General features: G+C 42.9%; 1 protein-coding gene across 2 annotated transcripts in view; it reads left to right on the forward strand.

Annotated features, from left to right (window-relative positions):
- Window positions 1-20,853, forward strand: part of WDR59 (WD repeat domain 59) — a 93,761-nt gene that overhangs the window by 46,596 nt on the left and 26,312 nt on the right. For both annotated transcript variants that reach the window (XM_044255729.1, XM_044255730.1), the window contains exons 11-18: window positions 1,037-1,116; window positions 2,481-2,613; window positions 2,749-2,873; window positions 4,796-4,960; window positions 8,145-8,240; window positions 8,373-8,529; window positions 9,011-9,080; window positions 17,983-18,136. In XM_044255729.1, the coding sequence (XP_044111664.1) occupies window positions 1,037-1,116; window positions 2,481-2,613; window positions 2,749-2,873; window positions 4,796-4,960; window positions 8,145-8,240; window positions 8,373-8,529; window positions 9,011-9,080; window positions 17,983-18,136 (980 nt within the window). The remainder of the gene's footprint in view (window positions 1-1,036; window positions 1,117-2,480; window positions 2,614-2,748; window positions 2,874-4,795; window positions 4,961-8,144; window positions 8,241-8,372; window positions 8,530-9,010; window positions 9,081-17,982; window positions 18,137-20,853) is intronic.

Below are 20,853 nucleotides of genomic sequence, written 5' to 3' on the forward strand. Positions count from 1 at the left end.
ACGATTGCTGATGTAAACCTGAGTCTGCACGGCCGGGGGACTCCTGGCAGGCAGCTGTTCAGAAGACTTGTGTCCTGTTAGGCACACACAAGGATACGGTAACACGCTGAGGGAGTGAAGCCCGATTGAGGGCAGTGACACAGAGAAGGAACTTCTGTCGCTTACCTCCCCTTTTAGCTCGGACCCATCATGTTCTCTGTGACCTCCATTTTCCCACCTGTAAAATGAAGGAATTGGATGAAATTCAATTCTAAACTCTTCTAAATTCTTTGCTCTCTAAGGATGGCCATAAAGGAGATTCTAGATATGACCTAATTACTCCGAAGTGCCCTGATCTTTTCATAAAGCTCCCTAAACGATTTTGGAATAATTTCCCTCTGACCAGATGTGACATGTGAAAATACAACTCAGTCAGTTAAGAACACTCAAGATCGATTATCCATTTCATAAAGAGGTGCTTCTCTTTACCAAAGAATTCTTTTCAGTGGTAAGGTTCCATTATGCATTTAAAGCAATTCATTTCACAAAAAATCATATTCACGCTCAGCTCCTCTGGAGCGTATAAAAGGAGGAACATTTGTGGAGGCGAAAGTTCAACGTGACGTTAAATCCCAGCGTCCCTCTTCACCTGCTGGGCTGCCAGATATCATTTCACTTCATTTAAGTTTCTGCTCAAATGTGACTTCCTCAGGGAGGCCTGTCTAAAAATAGCTTCGCCATCAGTTCTCTTATCCTGGTTGTTGTTTCTTCTTCTTCTTCTTCTTTTTTTTTTAAATAACTGTCCCTACCACACATTTTATTATGTATTTATGCATTCTTCTCTTGCCACCGCTGGATTGTGAGATCTGTAAAGACAGACACCGGAGCAGTCCTGATTGTTCTAGCACCTGCAGCAGTGTCCGGCATGTAGAAGAGGGTCAGCAAGTCTTTGTTGACCGGGTGGGTGAAGGAGTCTCACCCCACTGGAACCTGTAGCAAAAGTGATGTCGCATTTAAAAAAAAAAAAATTGCAGGATTCTTATTTGGTGATTTCTAGGGTCCAAGGACTACCAGCTGGTTACGTGGTCACGGGATCAGACCTTGAGGATGTGGCGGGTGGATTCCCAGATGCAGAGGGTACGTACTCCGCGCTGGCGTGGAGGAGTGCGCCTGGGTGTGCTCGCAACTTACAGAAAGTACAGGCCTGAGTCCTTGGAGTCAGAGGACGCGTGAGACATTCACCAACACTTGCTGTTGGCCGAGTGGCGTGTGGAGGCCACACTGAGGCTTGCAGGGCTTCAAGAGCCAACTCCAGCGTTGGGCACTTTTAAGCGTCAAGAGCCTCTGACCGCCTTTTCTCTGGTCCCGGCATGAGCGTGTGGGCAGCCTACCGAGCAGACGGCCTGTGGGCTTCATTTCTTTCTCTTCTTCTAACTGAACTGGGACGTCTGACCTTACCTGCAGCGTTCAGAGCCCTTAACGTCCACCCGCGGCACCTGTCCTGTGAAGCCCTTTTCAATTTTTGCCCCATAAATGATACCTGTTTCTTACGTGAAGCACAGTGGTTGGTACCTGGTGTGAACTGCCGTGGCCCTGGCTGTGCTCTGCTTCAACACGGTTTTTCTATTCCGTGGCAATGTGCCTTACAGGCAGGAACTGTGCGTCCTCATGTGGCCTCCCGCGCGGGGGTGCCTGGCTGGCTCAGTTGGTAGAACAGGCAGCTTCTTTTTTTTTGGTGCCAAAACCTGGGAACGAGAACATGGAACTCTGTCTCTCTCTTTGTTTTTTTTTTTTTTAAGATTTTTAAAAATTAATTAATTAATTAATTAGAGAGATCGCCTGTCTGGGGAAGAGCAGAGGGGGAAGGAGAGGGACACGCCAACTCCTGGCTGAGTGTGGAACCTGATGTGGGCCTCGATCCCATGATCCTGAGATCATGACCTGAGCTAAAACCAAGAGTCAGACACCCAACCGACTGAGCCACCCAGGCACCCCAGAACACATGCAGCTCTTGATTTCAGGATTGTGAGTTCGAGCCTCACGTTGGCTGTAGTAATTACTTAAAAATCAGCTGATCCATCAGTCCTTCAATCTTAAAAATAAAATCTGCAGCACTGCTCAGTACAAAGTCACTCTTGAGTGTTTGGGTCAAATATCCTCACCTTACTGCCTTTCAAATATATTTTTTCTAGAAAGTACCATTTGTTCATTTTTGGTCTTGGCTTAGCTGAACAACTCCATAAAGGCTTGGAATTTAAAATAATGTTTTCTGAGGCTTGCATAAACTCAGAACAGGATGAAAAATTTCCAGGGTAGCTGAAACTCTCATCTCCTGTGTATTTAACCAGGGGGATTTGGTAATGGGTAAAGCCTATTTTGATCAGTTTTTGGCTGACACCTTTAGCCTTTGTGCTTCCCATTTTTAAGTCAGAACCCTAACCAGACGTGGAGATCATTTCCACTGACTTCTGTGGACCTAGATCTTCTACCCTTTGTTGCAGCTTTGTGCAAATGACATACTAGATGGTGTCGATGAGTTCATTGAGAGCATTTCTCTTCTGCCGGAACCAGAGAAGACCCTGCACGTTCAAGATACAGATCACCAGCACAACCTGAGCCACGGGGAGGAGGAAGGTAATTGGCCAGACGGGTGTTTCAGGTGACGTGCCCCCTGTGCATCTCAGAGTTTCAGCACATACCCTAGAACGGCCCTCGGACCCGTTTTCAAAAGTGTTTGCCAAAAACTGAAGAATCTCTCTCCCCTGCCAGTCTTAAAGGAAGACCCCCCGAGCAGTATCCTGGAAGAGAAGAAATCGGAGCAGCCGGGGCTCCCGCAGACTCTGCAGCAGGAGTTCTCCCTGATCAACGTGCAGATCCGGAACGTCAACGTGGAGGTGCTCACTGGCTCACCACCTCGCTCCCCTGCCGGCGGGTGGCCGTCGGTGGGCGAAGGGACTCCTCCAGCTCTCATTTCGGCTAGCAGAGAGCTTTGCTGCTCCAAAGTGAACCTCTCTGCTGGCTTTTTTATTTCCTAGGTTTTCTAGAGAAATAGATGTTTTGCAAATGCAAATTATAGCCTCACCGTAGTATTTTCTCGTCAGATGAACCGAGGAGTAAGCTGATGCTCATGTGTGTTGAAATTCTCCTAGCTGCTTCCAACACCTCGTTTTACCACGTGTGAAGTTACTTAGAGCCAGGAAGGCTTAGTGCTTTGGCAAAGGTTACTGGCAGAGTTAGTGGCAGAGCTGAGTTTGAAAGCCAGACATCCTGACCCCCAGACCTCCACCCCCCCAGCCCCCAGATTCTTTGTGCTCTGCTGTACTGTCCTCCCTTAAAGCTGGTCATTTCCTTAATGACTTAGATTCATAGTAAGAAGGTCATCAAACCTCTTTGTTCATTTAACACATGAAAACGTTTACTCCCTTCCTTTTGGGGAGATACTGAAATGCTTTCCTTCAGACAACTGAGTCTGAGTTTTGAAGCTTGATTTGTTCTTTTTTTGCCTAGATTCAACTAATAGGTATGGATATGTGTGTATGCATAATTATCTCCTTTGGCCTTTTTGGGGGTGGGGGTGCAGCAGAGGGACAGAGAGAATCCCAAGCAGGCTCCATGCCCAGGACGTAATCCAAGGCAGGGCTCCATCTCATACCCCTGAGCTCATGACCTGAGCTGCAGTCAAGAATTGGATGCTTAACCTGTTCAACCACCCAGGGGCCCCTCCTTTGGCCTTTAAAACAACTCTGCAATACATGCTTTTTTTTTTTTTTTTTTTTTAAAGATTTTATTTATTTATTTGACAGAGAGAGATCACAAGCAGGCAGAGAGGCAGGCAGAGAGAGAGGAGGAAGCAGGCTCCCTGCTGAGCAGGGAGCCCGATGCGGGCCTCGATCCCAGGACGCTGAGATCATGACCTGAGCCGAAGGCAGCGGCTTAACCCACTGAGCCTTTTATCCTTACTTCACAGAGGAGAAGCTGACACTAAGAGATGTCATGACTTGTAGGAAGTCAGCAGCTATTTGAATCTGTCTCCAGATTTCCCATGTGTGTGCCTTTCTTTGCTCTACTCCAGCTGCCTTCTCTGGTTGGCAGTGCGAGAAATCAAGAGAGAGAAAGGATTCTTTGATTAATTGATTATCTGTATCAATTCAGATCATACCCCTCTGTTGAGAACAGGTGAGAATGGTGTGGATAGCCAAGTGATTCTAGTTTAAGAAGGAGGTCTTGATTCCTTTTCCAGGAGTGCCTTTTTAAAAAGTACTGAGATGTAATTCACGTAACTATGAAGTTTGCCCTTCTAAAGTGTATAATTTGGTGGTTCATAGAATAGTCACAGAGCTCTGCCTTTATCACCCCTAATTCCACAGCATTTTCATCATTTCATCATCCCTAAAAAGTCCTATACCCATTCACGGCCCATTGGGGGGGGCCCACCCCGCCCCCACCTGGGCACCGCTAATCCGCTGTCTCCGTGGATTTTCCCAGGAGTACTTTTTTAACACAGACCGGTATTTCACTTCTTCCTGCTCTCTTTTCTCATCTCAAAATAAATATAACAAGTTTCAGTCTACCTCACAGCTTCAGGCTGAAGCTTTTTTAAGTCACAATACTTTGAACTTATTAAATCAGTGCTAAAATTAAAAATCTGTCTTCAACACGAGTTGTCTCAGTCTTCCAAATTGGTTTGTCTCTGGAAAGTCTCCCTTCGCCCCGGTCCCGGGAACCTCGAGCCTGCAGTCAGCTTGTTTAAATGTATTAGTGTCCGGAGATGCCCGATGGTTCCTCTCCTAAGCTGTTGCTCCTTTGTTGCCTGTAGATGGATGCGGCGGACAGGAGCTGCACGGTGTCCGTGCACTGCAGCAGCCACCGCGTCAAGATGCTGGTGAAATTCCCCGCGCAGTACCCCAACAACGCTGCCCCTTCCTTCCAGTTTATCAACCCTACAACCATCACATCCACGATGAAAGCGAAGCTGCTAAAGGTGGGGCTCTCTGTTCACACATTCTCCTTAGTGTCGTAAGAGGAAACGTCTGTTCATGGGCATCAGCGTCTTAAGCTGCATTGTCAAGTTGAATGAAAGCTCCAGTAGATGAGATTTGAAAGTCCATCTGTGCGGATATGCTTCTCTGTTAACTTTACTGTCTATAGAAAACGTCAGGGCCGTGGTTCTTAACCTTTTTGGATCGTGGAGCCCCTTCAAACATTAAATGAAAACAATGGACCCTTCCCCAGAGAAATTTGTACAGATGCCTTATATAATCTTAGAAATATTGCATGTAAATAGTAAATCATGCATGTAAAGCTCTGCATGAATCCCAGGTTAAGAACCCTGCAGTACATTTTCATTTATCTGGGAACAGTAGGCTAGGTGTATTCTGAAGCTAAAAGATATTTTATAATTGGAAAACAAGGGATGCCTGAGTGGCTCAGTCAGTTAAGTGTCCAACTCTTTTTTTTTTTTTTTTTTTAAAGATTTTATTTACTTATTTGAGAGAGAGAAATCACAAGTAGATGGAGAGGCAGGCAAAGAGAGAGGGAAGCAGGCACCCCGCTGAGCAGAGAGCCCGATGCGGGACTCGATCCCCAGACCCTGAGATCATGACCTGAGCCGAAGGCAGGGGCTTAACCCACTGAGCCACCCAGGCGCCCCAAGTGTCCAACTCTTGATCTCAGCTTAAGTCTTTTTTCTCTGTTTTTTTTTCTTTTAAATCCATTCCAGGATGCCTGAGTGGCTCAGTCGGTTAGGTGTCTGCCTTCAGCTTAGGTCATAATCCCAGGGTACTGGGATTGAGCCCCAAATTGGGCTCCTTGCTCAGCGGGGAGCCTGCTTCTCCTACCACTTCTCCTTCTGCCTACCATTCCCCCTGCTTGTGCTCTCTCTCTCTGACAAATAAATAAATCTTAAAAAAAAAAAAAAAAGAATTCTTAGAACATTAAAATTAAAAAAATAATAAAAATTTAAAAATAAAGAAAATTCATTTCACGGAAGAAGGTGGTGCCCTGCTCAGGGGAGGCTGGCTAGCTCTCCAGGTGAGGTGTCTAAAGGGATGGCAGTGCCTGAATGGTGGTGGGATAGCCTGGCATCTGGTCCTTGCTCCTGTGGACTCAGAAAGTTGCTTTTCGTGCAGAGCTGATATGGCAGACTCTCTATTAAAAATGCTCCACAAGGGGCACCTGGGTGGCTCAGTGGATTAAAGCCTTTGCCTTTGACTCAGGTCATGATCCCAGGGTTCTGGGATTGAGCCCCACATCGGGCTCTCTGCTTCCCCCCTCTTCTCTCTGCCTGCCTCTGCCTACTTGTGATCTCTGTCTATCAAATAAATAAATAAAGTCGTAAAAAAAAAAATGCCCCACGAGCTGGGCATGATACACCTTTTTCAGTTTGAGCAGCATCATGAGTGAAGTAACTGAAATGTCCTGACAAACCAAGATGACCCAAATGCTATTCAGCCTTTGCCTAGTTTCTATCATAGACACTTGACCCATCTTCCTGGAGGGAGATACGTGACCAAGAAATTTATCAAGGGGTGTAAGGATCTCTCAAATGCTACTTTGATTTTGTTATATAGTACATTTTGTGCTTGGAAATTTTTTTTTTAATCCAAGTATAATTAACATGTAGTGTTAGATTAGTGTCAGGTATACAATATAGTGACTCAGCAATTCTGTACATTACTCAGGGCTCATCACCAGGGCACGTCTAATCCCCAGTACCTGTTTCACCTATTGTCCCCACCCCCTCCCCTCTGGTAATCATCTGTTTGTTTACTCTAGAGTTATGAGTCTGTTTTTTGTTTGTCTACTCGGAATTTGAATATTTCATTGTCTTATTTGCACATACAAAAAAATAGATGTTGCTATTGTTATAAAAATGATAAGATTAAGAGGTATCTTTAAAGGTCTAATTCAGTGCCATCCAATAAAAATAGAATGCAGGCTACACATAATTTAAAATTTTCTAGTATCCACACTAAAAAAAGAAAAAATTGAAAGCAGGTAAATTAATTTCAGTAATATTTTTAGTTAATCCAATATATGCAAAGTATTCTCATCTCAACATGTAATCCATATAAAAATTATTGCAAGAGTTTGCACCATTTTTTTTGTACTAAATCTTCAACAGTTGGTATGAATTTTACACTTACAGCACATCTCAATTCAGCATGCCTAGCAGCTGACATTGGGCCTTTCCTTTTTTTTTTTTTTTTTTAAGATTTTATTTATTTGTGAGAGAGAGAACAAGCAGGGAGGGCAGCAGAGGGAGCCTGAAGCTGAACTTAGTTCCAGGACCCCGAGATCATGGCTTAGGCTGACGCTAGACGCTTAACTGACTGAGCCACCCAGACCCCCCAGCACATCTCAGTTCAGACTTAACCTCTCTTCACATGCTGTGTAGCCCCCATGGGTAATGACTTCTGTAGTGCACCCCACAAGCCCAGTTAACACGCCTGTCTTCAGTATGTGTATGTTGGTTTATGTCTATAGCATGTGCTTTAAAATGTTAGGATTTGTGTTTTTAAAGAAGCAAAAAAAAAAAAAGATACGTTGTGATTTCCACTGAAGTGAAATCTGTTCACCCTGGCTGGTATTGGGTATTACTTCTAGGATCCTGAGATTTTTTTTTTTTTTTTTTTTAAAGATTTTATTTATTTATTTGTCAGAGAGAGAGGGAGAGAGAGCAAGCACAGGCAGACAGAGAGGAAGGCAAAGGCAGAGGGAGAAGCAGGCTCCAAGGAGCCGGATGTGGGACTCGACCCCAGGACGCTGGGATCATGACCTGAGCCGAAGGCAGCTGCTTAACCAACTGAGCCACCCAGGCGTCCCGGATCCTGAGATTTTCATGAGGGGGTGGGGGTTCATCTGGAAGGAGAGGAAGGGAGTAGAATTCACAGGAAAGAATATGTTCTCTCAAGAAAAAAAAAAAAAAAAAAAAAAAAAGAATGTGTTCTCTCAAGCCATGCCTGCCCTGGCTAAGGAGAGAGCTTCTCGAATCTGCTCTGTGAGCCTCTAGAGCAGGTGGGAAGGAGGATGCCTCATTGGAAGCCTCAGACACAGCCACGCTCCCGTCTCCCTGCATCTTCACGACTTCCCACTGCTTTGAAGAACAAAAGTGAATCAGGAGAAGGAACGTTGCTATTCTTGACTGTGTTTCGTGCCTTTTCTAGATCCTGAAAGACACTTCTCTGCAAAAAGTGAAACGAAACCAGAGTTGTTTGGAGCCCTGCCTGCGCCAGCTCGTCTCCTGCCTGGAGTCTTTTGTGGTGGGATTCTCCTCCCAACCTCTGCTTTGATGTTCCGTTTTGTTTCTTCCTCCCCAAACTAATGTATCCGAATTTTGTAAGTCAGCTTTAAGACAGCTTGTGGGTTTTAGTCTGTTAATTTTTAAATTTCAGAACCAAGAAGACAGCACTTCCGGCAACCCCTTTGCACTCCCAAACTCCGTCACTCCCCCCTTACCAACGTTTGCCCGGGTGACCACTGCCTACGGGTCGTACCAGGATGCCAATATTCCCTTCCCTAGGACCTCGGGGGCCAGGTTCTGCGGAGCAGGTGGGTCTCTCTTTTGGTTCTCTGATTCTAGATTTTGAGAGCAAGAAGCCCAGAATGTCCTGTAGTCTATAAAGAAATCTCAGAAAAATCAGGAAATTGTCATTTGGTTTTGTTTCCTGGGAACTCTGCTGTAGTGTTAAATGGTCTGATGCCAAATTAACTTCTGCAGACATATCATAAGAGTGTTCAACCGGATTACAGTTTTAATTTTTTGCATTCTCATGAGCATGAACTTGAGTCTTATTCGGATCCCTGATTCTCAACACAGGACAGGATCCTGTCCTGTGTTTATATACAGATAATAAAGTATCTGGGAAGATTTTTTCTATGCCACACACGTCCCATCGCTCCTGGATTCTAGCGATTCTGACCCTCGTCCTTGTTATGTATGGCTACAGTCAGGGCTGACCAGGGTGGCCTTAGGATTTCCCACGTGCAGCTCATTGACCTTGATGTGCACATGTGGTGTCTCCTCTGTCAGGGTATCTGGTGTATTTCACAAGGCCAATGACGATGCATCGAGCAGTGTCTCCAACAGAACCTACTCCGAGGTGAGCCTGAGAGATGCAGATGTCCACTGTGTTCACGGGGCCGTAAGCGGGCAGATGTCTGAGAATGTGCACTGGGTTTGTCTTTGGACAGGTGCTTTTAGTTCTTCAGTAAATACCCACTATAAGATTTATTCAAGAAAGATGAGGTTCATGAAATTGCCACTAAGCTGAGATTTGGGAGGTCCAGTTACTACCAAACCATCAAAAGTAGTTTGATAAAAGCTGTTGTCAGGGCGCCTGGGTGGCTCAGTGGGTTAAAGCCTCTGCCTTCAGCTCAGGTCATGATCCCAGGGTGCTGGGATTGAGTCCCGCATCGGGCTCTCTGCTGAGGAGGGAGCCTGCTTCCCTTCCCCTCTCTCTCGGCCTGCCTCTCCTCTACTTGTGATCTCTGTCTGTCAAATGAATAAATAAAATCTTAAAAAAAAAAAAAAAAGCTGTTGTCAACTCAAGGCAAATTCTTCTTTAATGTGCTTTTCCCCTATTGCTAAAGTATCACTTGAAAATTGAATAAAAATAAAAAAGTAATGAAAAAGATCATCTGCTGGTCCATGGCGCCAATATGGCACTCCTAACATTACTGAAACATGTTAAATTATTTTAAAAATGACATTAAGTGGTTGGAAAAACTCACAATATGGAAGTTTTAAATTAAAATTTGAAAGCTCTCCTTTTCCTTGGCGAGTCACTGTTAGCATTTCAACATGCTTTCTGTCTGGTCTCCATTATTATTATTATTTTTTTTTTTTTAAAGATTTTATTTATTTATTTGAGAGAGAGAGACAGTGAGAGAGAGCATGAGCGAGGAGAAGGTCAGAGAGCGAAGCAGACTCCCCATGGAGCTGGGAGCCTGATGTGGGACTCGATCCCGGGACTCCAGGATCACGCCCTGAGCCGAAGGCAGTCGTCCAACCAACTGTCCCTGGTCTCCATTATTTTTCTGTGTGGGGGTTTTTGGTTTATTTGTTTTGGTCTCTTTTTAAGAGGCAATCTAAGTAGCAAATGGGAATGTGGACTTTGGAGCCAAGCCCCTGGGGCCTCACATTGGCCCTGCTGCTCTGTGACCTTAGGCAAATTACTAAACTGGGCTTGAGTTTCCTCAGCAATAACTTGGGGATGATCCTGGCACCTGCCTCCCTCAGTTGCTGGGAAGATTAAATGTGTAAATCCCTGAGAAGCATTTAGAACAATGGCTGGCATGTTGCTCTGTGTTTCCTATTATTACTACTGGTTGTTGGTGTGTGTGTGTGTGTGTGTGTGTGTGTGTGTTCGTGTATTTGTTTATGTTTATACTCTTTTATTGAGATATAATTCACACAGGATATAGCTGACCCATTTAAAATAATTGTTGTATATTCACAGACAGAGACAGAAGGTAGATAGTGTTTGCCCAACCCTGGAGGAATGGGGGACCTGGGAGTGTTGCCAGGTTGGGGATACAGTTTCCTTTAGGGGTCATTAAAAATGTTGTAGAATTGACTGTAGTGATGGCTGCACGTAAATTTGCCTATTCTGGGCATTTTAAATAAATAGAATCATATAGTTACGTGGCCCTTTGTGACAGGCTTCTTTCACTTGGTGTTTTGTTTTCAGGGCTCATACATATAGCACGTATCAGATCCTCCTTTCTTTTTATTGACATATAATATTCTATCATACATATATGCCACCTTTTCTTTCTTTATTGATCAGTCGATAGCCATTTGGGTTATTTCCAAGTCCTCGCGATTACGAATGATGCTGCTAGGAGCATTTGTATGCAAATTTTTGTGAGGGCCTAGATTTTCATTTTTCTCAGGTACATATCTAGGAGAGGAATTGCTGGGGCATATTGTAAAGGGTGTTTTTTCTTCATTAATCAACTTTATGTTTTAGAACAGTTTTAAATGTGTAGCAAAATTGAGTGGGAAGTTTGGGTACATACCCTTGTCTCCACACATGCGCAGCCCCCCTGCCCATACCACTAGTTTTTTATTTTATTTTATTTTTTAAGAGATTTTATTTATCTATTTGACAGACAGAGATTACAAGTAGGCAGAGGGGCAGGCAGAGAGAGAGGAGAAAGCAGGCTCCCCGCCTAGGAGAGAGCCCGATCCGGGGCCCGATCCCAGGATCCCAGGACTATGACCGGAGCCAAAGGCAGAGGCTTTAACCCACTGAGCCACCCAGGCGCCCCTACCAGTGGCTTTTTAAGCTTAAATATTACCAGTTGCATATGTAGACTTCTGGTTCTGCAGTGTAGCAACCAGGATAACACGGAAGCCCTCCCGGTGCAAACACCTGGGTGTGCTGGTTGGAATAGAATCGGCATATTTATAGGAAAGAGAGAAGATTCACCTCCTGCTTTCCAGAGAGTCTGCCATTCTCTGCAGTAACCCAGGCAGACAAGACCTTGGCGGACAGGACTGGGGAGTTACATGTCAGAGACCCTGTACATTGCTTTGGGTTTCTTATTTTAAACATTGTACTAAAAATCAACCACCTACTCTCAAAGGGAAACCAGAAGATGAGTATCCAGACTTTGGATCAGAACAGCATTTTACTGAGGTCTAATTTACAGTACACGAATGTGAATTGCATGCCTTGATGACCAGCACCCAGACCAGGATACAGAGCCAAGTTTCCCTTGTCCTTCCACGCAGACGAAACCTGTCTTGTGACTTCCATCACTGTAGTTCTAGTTTTGCCTGTGCTTGAACTTCATCTAAGCAGAACGTCATGCAGCATGTGCTATTTTGTGTCTCACCTATTTTGTTCAACTTACTGTTTTTGTTTTTAAAAAAACTTTTTTTAAAAAGATTTTTAATTTACTTATTTGTCAGAGAGATAGAGAGAGCACAGGCAGGCAGAGTGGCAGGCAGAGGCAGAGGGAGAAGCAGATTCCCTGCGAAGCAAGGAGCCTGATTCGGGACTCAATCCCAGGATGCCAGGATCGTGACCTGAGCCGAAGGCAGCCACCTAACCGACTGAGCCACCCAGGCATCCCTGTTTTTTAAAAATTTCTTAAAGAGGGGCGCCTGGGTGGCTCCGTGGGTTAAGCCACTGCCTTCGGCTCAGGTCATGATCTCAGGGTCCTGGGATCGAGTCCCGCATCGGGCTCTCTGCTCAGCAGGGAGCCTGCTTCCTCCTCTCTCTCTGCCTACCTCTCTGCCTACTTGTGATCTCTCTCTGTCAAATAAATACATAAAATCTTTAAAAAAAATTTCTTAAAGATTTTATGTGTTTATTTGAGAGAGAGAGAATGAGTGGGGGCGGGGGCAATTGGAGAGGGAGAGGGAGGAACAGACTCCCCGCTGAGCAGGGAGCCCTGATGTGGGGCTCAGTCCTAGGACTCTGAGATCATGACTGAGCTGAAGGCAGCTGCTTAACCAACTGAGCCACCCAGATGCCCCCAACTTAATGTTTTTGAAATGGATCCATATAGCTATCTATATACGTGAGTGGTTCTATTGTATGAAATAATGCATTTTATTTATCATTCTCTTCTTGAGGGATATCTGGGTTATTTCCAGTTTGGGGCCTGATAAAATAAAAATTACCACATGGTTGCTCTACATTCTCTCAAAAATTTGGTGTTTTCAGTCTTTTCAACTTTAGCCATTGGGGTAGGTGCGCGGTATCTCATCAAGGTAATGGCTAGTGATGTTGCGCAGCTTTTGTGTGCTCTTTGAACATTTGGGTTTCTTTTGTGATATGCCTGTTCAAGTATTTTGCCCATTACTTTAGGACTATTTTTCTTACTACTTATTTGTGTTAATTTTTTTTTTTTTTTTAAGAATTATTTATTTATTTGACAGAGAATTCTCAAGTAGGCAGAGAGGCAGGCAGAGAGAGACAGGGAAGCAGGCTACCTGTTGAGCAGAGAGCCCAATGCAGGGTCAATCCCAGGACCCTGAGACCATGACCTGAGCTGAAGGCAGAGGCTTAACCCACTGAGCCACCCAGGTGCCCTATTGTGGCAATACTTTATTTTGGTTGTAAATCCATTACTAGAAGTATGTGTTAATTTTCCCTGAGTCTGTGGCTTATCTTTCTCCTTCCCTAATTATTTTTAGTAAACAAGAAGTTTTGAGGTTTGTTTTTTTTTTAAAGATTTTATTTATTTATTTGAAAGACAGAGATCACAAGCAGGCAGAGAGGCAGGCAGAGAGAGGAGGAAACAGGCTCCCTGCCAAGCAGAGAACCGATGTGGGGCTCCATCCCAGGACCCTAAGATCATGACCTGAGCTGAAGGCAGAGGCTTTAACCCACTGAGCCACCCAGGTGCCCCAAGAAGTTTTTAGTTTTGATGAAGTCCAGTCTGTCACCTAAAAAATTCTATGATTAGTGCCTTTGTGTTCTAGAAAAAAAAACTTAGCCTACCCAAGGTCACAAAAATATTTTTCCAATTTCTTTTAAAAATTTATAGTTTTTGATCCCTTATTTAAAGCCTATAGTCTATCTCAAATTAATTTTTGTCTATGATGTGAATAGGGGCCAAAGTTCACTTTTTTCAGTTGAGATATATAATTATTCCAGCACCATTTAAGGAAAAAAAAATGGAATTTTCTCATTGAATTTGCACTGATTAAAAAAAATTGCATTAGGATGCCTGGTGGCTCAGTTGGTTAAGCCTCCACCTTTTGCTCAGGTTACGATCCTGGGGTCCCGAGATTAAGCCCTGTGTTGAGCTCCCTGCTTGGTGGGGAATCTGCTTTTCCCTCCCCTTTTGCCCCTTCCCTCACTTGTACTTTCTCTCTCTCAAATAAGTACATAAAATCTTTTAAATTAAATTGCATTTGATATCATTGTTGAAAATCAGTTGACCCTGTTTGTGGGTCTGTTTCTGGAGTCTGTTATTTTTCCCCTTTGATCTATAGGTTTCTCTGTATGCCAACACTGTCCCCCCCCTTTTTTATTAACATATAATGTATTATTTGTTTCAGGAGTACAGGTATGTGATTCAACAGTCTTAGACAATTCACAGCGCTCACCACAGCACATACCCTCCCCAGTGTCCATCTGCCTGCTACCCGATCCCTCCCATCGCCCTCCACTCCAATAACCCTCAGTTTATTTCCTGAGATTAGGGGTCTCTCTCTCTCTTTTTTTTTTTCATAAAGATTTTTATTTATTTGTCACAGAGAGAGAGAGAGCACAAGCAGGAGGAAGGCAGGTAGAGCAGGCAGAGGGAGAAGCAGGCTTCCCACCGAGCAGGGAGCCTGATGCAGGACTTGATCCCAGGACTCTGGATTGTGACCTGAGCTGAAAGCAGATGCCCAGCCAACTAAGCCACCCAGGCATCCTGAGTTTAGGAGTCTCTTAATATAGGTTTGTGTCCCTCTCTCATTTCCTCTTGTTTCATTTTTTCCTCTCTTCCCCTATGATCCTCTGCCTTGTTTCTCAGATTCCATCAGTGAGATCATATGATAATTTTCTTTCCCTGATTGAGTTACTTCGCTTAGCATAATACTCTCTAGTTCCATCCACGTTGTTGCAAATGGCAAGATTTCATTTAGTGATGGCTGCATAATATTCCATTGTATATATACAATCTTCTTTATCCATTCATCTGTCGATGGACATCTGGGCTCTTTCCATAGTTTGACTGTTGTGGACATTGCTGCTATAAACATAGTGGTGCAGGTGCCTCTTTCATATCCCTACATTTGTATCTTTCGGGTAAATTCCCAGTAGCGCAATTGCTGGGTCATAGGGTAGCTCTATTTTCAACTTTTCAAGGAACCTCCATACTGTTTTCCAGAGTGGCTGTACCAGCTAGCATTCCCACCAACAGTGTAGGAGGGTTCCCCTTTCTCTGCATCCTTGCCAACATTTGTTGTTTCCTGAACAGTTAATTTTAGCCATTCTGACTGGTGTGAGGTAGTATCTCATTGTGGTTTTGATTTGTATTTCCCTGATGCTGAGTGACGTTGAGCCCTTTTGCATGTATCTGTTGGCCATTTGTATGTCTTCTTTGCAAAAATTTCTGTTCATGTCTCCTGCCCATTTTTTGACTGGATTAAATCAAGGTGTTTTGGGTGTTGAGTTTGACAAATTCTTTATAGATTTTGGATACTAGCCCTTTATCTGATACGTCATTTGCAAGTATCTTCTCCCATTCTGTCCCTTGTCTTTTGGTTTTGTTGACAGTTTTCTTTGCTGTGCGAAAACTTTTTATCTTGATGAAGCCTGAGTAGTCCATTTTTGCCTTTGCTTCCCTTGCCTTTGGCGGTGTGTCTAGGAAGAAGTTGCTGCAGCTGAGGTCGAAGAGGTTGCCGTATGTGTTCTTCTCAAGGATTTTGATGGATTCCTGTCTCACATTGAGGCCTTTCATCCATTTTTAGTCTGTTGTGTGTGTGGTATAAGGAAATGGTCCAGTTTCATTCTTCTGCATGAGGCTCTCCAATTTTCCCAACACCTTTTGTTGAAGAGGCTTTTTTCATTGGACATTCTTTCCTGCTTTGTTGAAGATGAGTTGACCATAGAGTTGAGGGTCCATTTCTGGTCTCTCTATTCTGTTCCATTGACCTGTGTGTCTGTTTTTGTGCCAGTACCGTACTCTTTCGATTACAGCTTTGAAATAGATCTTGGGGTCTGGCATTGTGATGCCACCAGCTTTGGTTTTCTTTTTCAACATTGCTCTGGCTATTTGGGGTCTTTCCTGGTTTCATACAAATTTTAGGATGGTTTGTTCCTGCTCTGTGAAAAAAGTTGATAGTATTTTGATAGGGATAGCTTTGAATGAGTAGATTGCTCTAGGTAGGATGGACATTTTAACAATATTTATGCTTCTAATCCACAAGTATGGGAACATTTTCCCATTTCTTTTTATCTTCCTCAATTTCTTTCATAAGTACTTTACAGTTTTCTGAGTACAGGTCCTTTGCCCCTTCGGTTAGGCTTATTCCTAGGTATCTTAAAATATTTGGTGCAATTGTAAATGGGATCGACTCCTTAATTTTTCTTTCTTCTGTCTCATTGTTGGTGTATAGAAATGCAACTGGTGTCTGTGCATCGATTTCATATCCTGCCACTTTGCTGAATACCTGTATGAGTTCTAGCAGTTTTGGGGTGGAGTCTTGGGTTTTCCACATAAAGTATCATATCATCTGCAAAGAGTAAGAGTTTGACTTCTTTGCTGATTCAGATGCCTTTTATTTCTTTTTGTTGTCTGATTGCTGAGGCTAGGACTTCTAGTACTATGTTGAATAGCAGTGGTGAGAGTGGACATCACTGCCATGTTCTGACCTTAGGGGAAAGCTCTTAGTTTTTTACCATTGAGAATGATACTTGCTGTGGTTTTTTCATAGATGGCTTTTATGATACTGAGGTATGTACACTCTGTCCCTACTCTGTGAAGAGTTTTAATCAAGAAAGGATGCTGTACTTTGTCAAGTGCTTTTTCTGCATCTACTGAGAGGATCATATGGTTCTTGTCCTTTCTTTTATTAATGCATTGATTAACATTTGTTGATTTGGGAGTGCTGAACCAACCTTGCATCCCATGAATAAATTCCACTTGGTCGTGGTGAATAATCTTTTCAATGTACTGTTGGATGCTATCTAATACTATACTTTAAAAAAATTTTTTTTAAAAAGATTTAATTTATTTATTTGACAGAGAGAGACAAAGCAAGAACAGGGGGAGTGGGAGAGGGAAAGCAGGCTTCCTGCCAAGCAAGGAGCTTGATGAAGGGCTTGATCCCAGGACCCTGGGATCATTACCTGAGCTGAAGGCAGATGCTTAATGACTGAGCCACCCAGGTGCCCCTAACATTATACTCTCTCTTTTTTTTTTTAAGATGTTATTTATTTATTTATTTGTTTGACAGAGATCACAAGTAGGCAGAGAGTCAGGCAGAGAGAGAGAGGGAAGCAGGCTCCCTGCTGAACAGAGAGCCCGATGCGGGGCTCGATCCCAGGACCCCGGGATCATGACCTGAGCCGAAGGCAGAGGCTTAACCCACTGAGCCACCCAGCCACCCCTAACATTATACTCTTAATGTAGCTTTTATATAGTAAGTCTTCAGGTTTGCAAAGGTGTGTCCTCCAACTTTATTATTCTTCAGGATTGCTTGCTTACTCCAAGTCTTTTGTAGTCTTATAAATATGAAATGGCTTATTGGTTTCTATAGAAAAAAGCTTATTCATATTTTAATTGGAAATGTGTTGACTCTTTAGATCAATTTGGAGAAAATGGACACCTTAACAATAATAATGGAAACTTCCAATCAACTAACATCATATATGTCTCTATTGGTTTGGGTTTTCTTTAATTTCTCAGCAATATTTTATATTTTCTTTTCTTTTTTTTTTTTTTTTAAATTTATTTGACAGAGAGAAATCACAAGTAGGCAGAGAGGCAGGCAGAGAGAGAGAGAGAGGGAAGCAGGCTCCCTGCTGAGCAGAGAGCCCGATGTGGGACTCGATCCCAGGACTCTGAGATCATGACCTGAGCCGAAGGCAGCGGCTTAACCCACTGAGCCACCCAGGCGCCCCAATATTTTATATTTTCAATGCACATTTTTAAATTAAATTTGTTTCTAGGTATTTGATGCTATTGTAAATGAAAAATTTTTAATGTTTATTTCCAAATGTTTGTTTCTAATGTATAGAAATAAGTAGATTTTTATAGATTGGGCTCCTATTTAAATTCACTTATTTGCTCTACTACTTTGCTGATTTTCTTGAATTGTCTATGTATACAGTTGGAAATATTCTCTGCTTTAGCAGACAAAGCGTTTTTTTGTTTTGTAAGTTCATTTTGGTCTTTTTCTTTTTCTTTTTTTTTTGAGTTTTCTTTTTTTTTTTCCCATTTTACCCATCTTTTCTCTTGGTTTTCATCATGTGCTTAAGAGCAACACTACTTGGAAATATGGGAAGACTGTAGCCAGTATGGGTAATTCTGCATTTTCAACCACAGGTCTCTGTCAGCCTTGTCTGCTTATCATACTGGCTTGATTGCGCCCATGAAGATCCGCACAGAAGCCCCTGGGAACCTTCGTTTATACAGTGGGAGCCCCACTCGCAGTGAGAAGGAGCAGGTCTCCATCAGCTCCTTCTACTACAAGGAGCGGGTAAGCAGCAGGCCATGGTCTTTGATTCTAATTCCGACTGGATTCTTGTTTTTTGTCTCCCTGACTGCTATGCACAGCAGCTAAGTTAGTAATCCCCCTTAGTCTTCAACTTTCAAAACTGGTTTGTTCGAGAAGGACCTTTGCTTTGTTCCTTAGAGTTGATTTTAACTATTATGAATTGTGTGTGGAGGGGTGGGTTGGTTCTGTTATAATCCATATTCTTCACTCCCCATTTAACCCTATCCCGTTACCCCATTTGTTAAGGTGATTCCCATTGTTTCAGGTAGAATTATTAACCTGCAGATCTTCCTTAGTGTTCTTATGTTTGTCCGCAAATTAAGGGAAGCTTCTGAAGGCTTGAGATCTCAAGATATTTAGAACATCACAGCGGTGAGAAGTTTTAAAGTTGATCTGTGAGGGGTCTTATGCTTTAATGTCTATGCCAGTGCCCATCTGAATGGATAAGTTTATATGAAAATCCCCAGAACCCATCCTTGTGTTCCTGGGTTCTTCAAGAACTCGTCATCCCTAATGTAGCTATTTAGCTGTCAGAAGCCTTTGGTGACGATAATGTAGAGAATGTTGGCAGAGCGTAGGAATGCTAAGAACTCTCTCTGTGTTGTCAGACTGAGAGGCTGGTTTAAACTGGCTTTTAACTGACAGTGATGTTTTAAACAGAGCTACCACTGAGTTATTAACCAGCTCAGTCCTTAGGAATTCTTTGTTGCTGTCCCCAACTAATTGGGAAATGATGGATTGACTATAGATGGAATGTGTTTTTTAAAAAGTTGAGTTATTTTAAATAAAAACCCAATTTCCAGCTAGTGTCTGAGGTGCCTGCACTTCGATTGCAATGTAGTGTCTGGCCTTGGTCCACACTGGTAGGTGGCCACCTCTGACTTGTCGAGTCTTAGAGTTTGTATGCGACTGAAATGGACAGCAGGAGCTGATTGAGGCGGACCAACCTTGGACAAGACCACTCCGTTGAATGGAGACAGTGATTATTGCCATTCTGTAGTCCCCTTCACCTCTCTGGTGGAATTGTGCCCCTCTGGCTGTCACTGGCCTTATTGGAACACCTATATCTTCCCAAGTCCTTTACATTAAAAATTCTTAGGTTTTCTTCCCTCTAAGCAAGCTAGCAGGCATTTTATTGACAAAATAAAAGGACATTTTATTAACAAACAAACTCGTGGTTGGGTAAATGGGGGAATTTTCTTCAGCATCAGGGCCAGGCTGAGGAGATCTTTTAGCCAAGAGATAGGTCTGAATCCTCCTCTGAGTCATGTCATGTGTTACTCATGCTTGGGTTTGGATTGGGAAAAGAGGTGGACTAGCATTTTGACTCTGACAGTGCAGAAAGGCCATGCCTTAGTCAAAATAACTCCCATTCCATGATGGGACCTTTCCTAATGCCAAAACATTTGTACAGCCTTATATTCATGTTTTTCTCGGTCTGCCATAAACACCATAATCATAAAGAGGGACCAAAAGCACATAGATAGTTACCTTTTACCAGACAAGATCTTCTGGGGAGGAGGGGAAGGACTGTGATACTTCACTTTGGGATGACTCCCAGTATACAGCTTCTCCACAGGCTATGATAGTCCCTTAGGATGACCTAGTATAGTAAGTGATCTTGACGTTGTATTTCAGAGACTGAACATATAAAATACGGGTAGTCACTAATGGTAATTTTATATGAAACATTTGTATTTCTGTGTGATATACATATAGAAAAGTTCACAGATCATAAGCATATAATTCAGTGAATTAACAGTCACACAGGCCAAGAACTAGAACATCGTAAGAACCCTAGAAGCTCTGGGGGAGGGAAGCACATCTCAGTGGGTAACATATAGTAATTAGGTGAAATCCTATGAAATTACTGATACTTGACTGTTTTTAACCTCAAAAAGTTTCATGTGGTTCAACCTCATAAGCAGTTAAATGACTGAGTCATTTTGTGATGAATCTGAAATTAAATTCATCTCTCCTTGAACCTTGTTCATGTCCATCCCATTACATGGGGCAGAAGGTGGGGACTGGGGGAGTGAGGGAAATGAAGCATGGCCATGATATCTTATAGAGACGATCTTCCTTCCTTTTAGAGGTCGATATAGTTTTATCCCTCAAGGAGTATTTTTTTATCCTCAGGTATCTAGTTTGACATGTCAAATAATACCACTTTTATTACTTTTGTTCTCAAAATGATTCTAGATTACTACATTTCTTTGTGCTTAAGTCTTTATTTTCAGCCCCCGTTTTCCCCCTACATATTTTTATTCTCTTTCAGATCTCTACCCTTGAGATCATTAAATGAGTAAGAGTAAAGGAAAAAGAATATAACTGCATTAAAGTATAGCATGTAAAGTAAAGCATGAAGTAATTATAGAGTGTTTTGGAGATTATAAGAAGCTTTATGGACCCACTGGGGATTTTACTGTTTGTTTTCTTGTTTTTATGTGTTTTTAACCTGCCCTACTTAGGTCATATTATTATATTCACCCAAATGTTCTCCGGATGGGATTCCAAGGTTCGTTCCTAAATATTAAAAAATGTGAGAGACCTAAAAAAAACATCAACAACCAAAGCCAACTATCAAATTTCACAGGAAGTTAGAAAGCCCAGAGAGATGCTAACATTCATCTGGTAACTGGACCAACTATTAATAGTTGATGAAATATTGTTTAGTCCTAGGGCAAAATCAGAGGACC

Source organism: Neovison vison, chromosome 7 (genome assembly GCF_020171115.1).
Source record: "Neovison vison isolate M4711 chromosome 7, ASM_NN_V1, whole genome shotgun sequence".
Taxonomy (NCBI): domain Eukaryota; kingdom Metazoa; phylum Chordata; class Mammalia; order Carnivora; family Mustelidae; genus Neogale; species Neogale vison.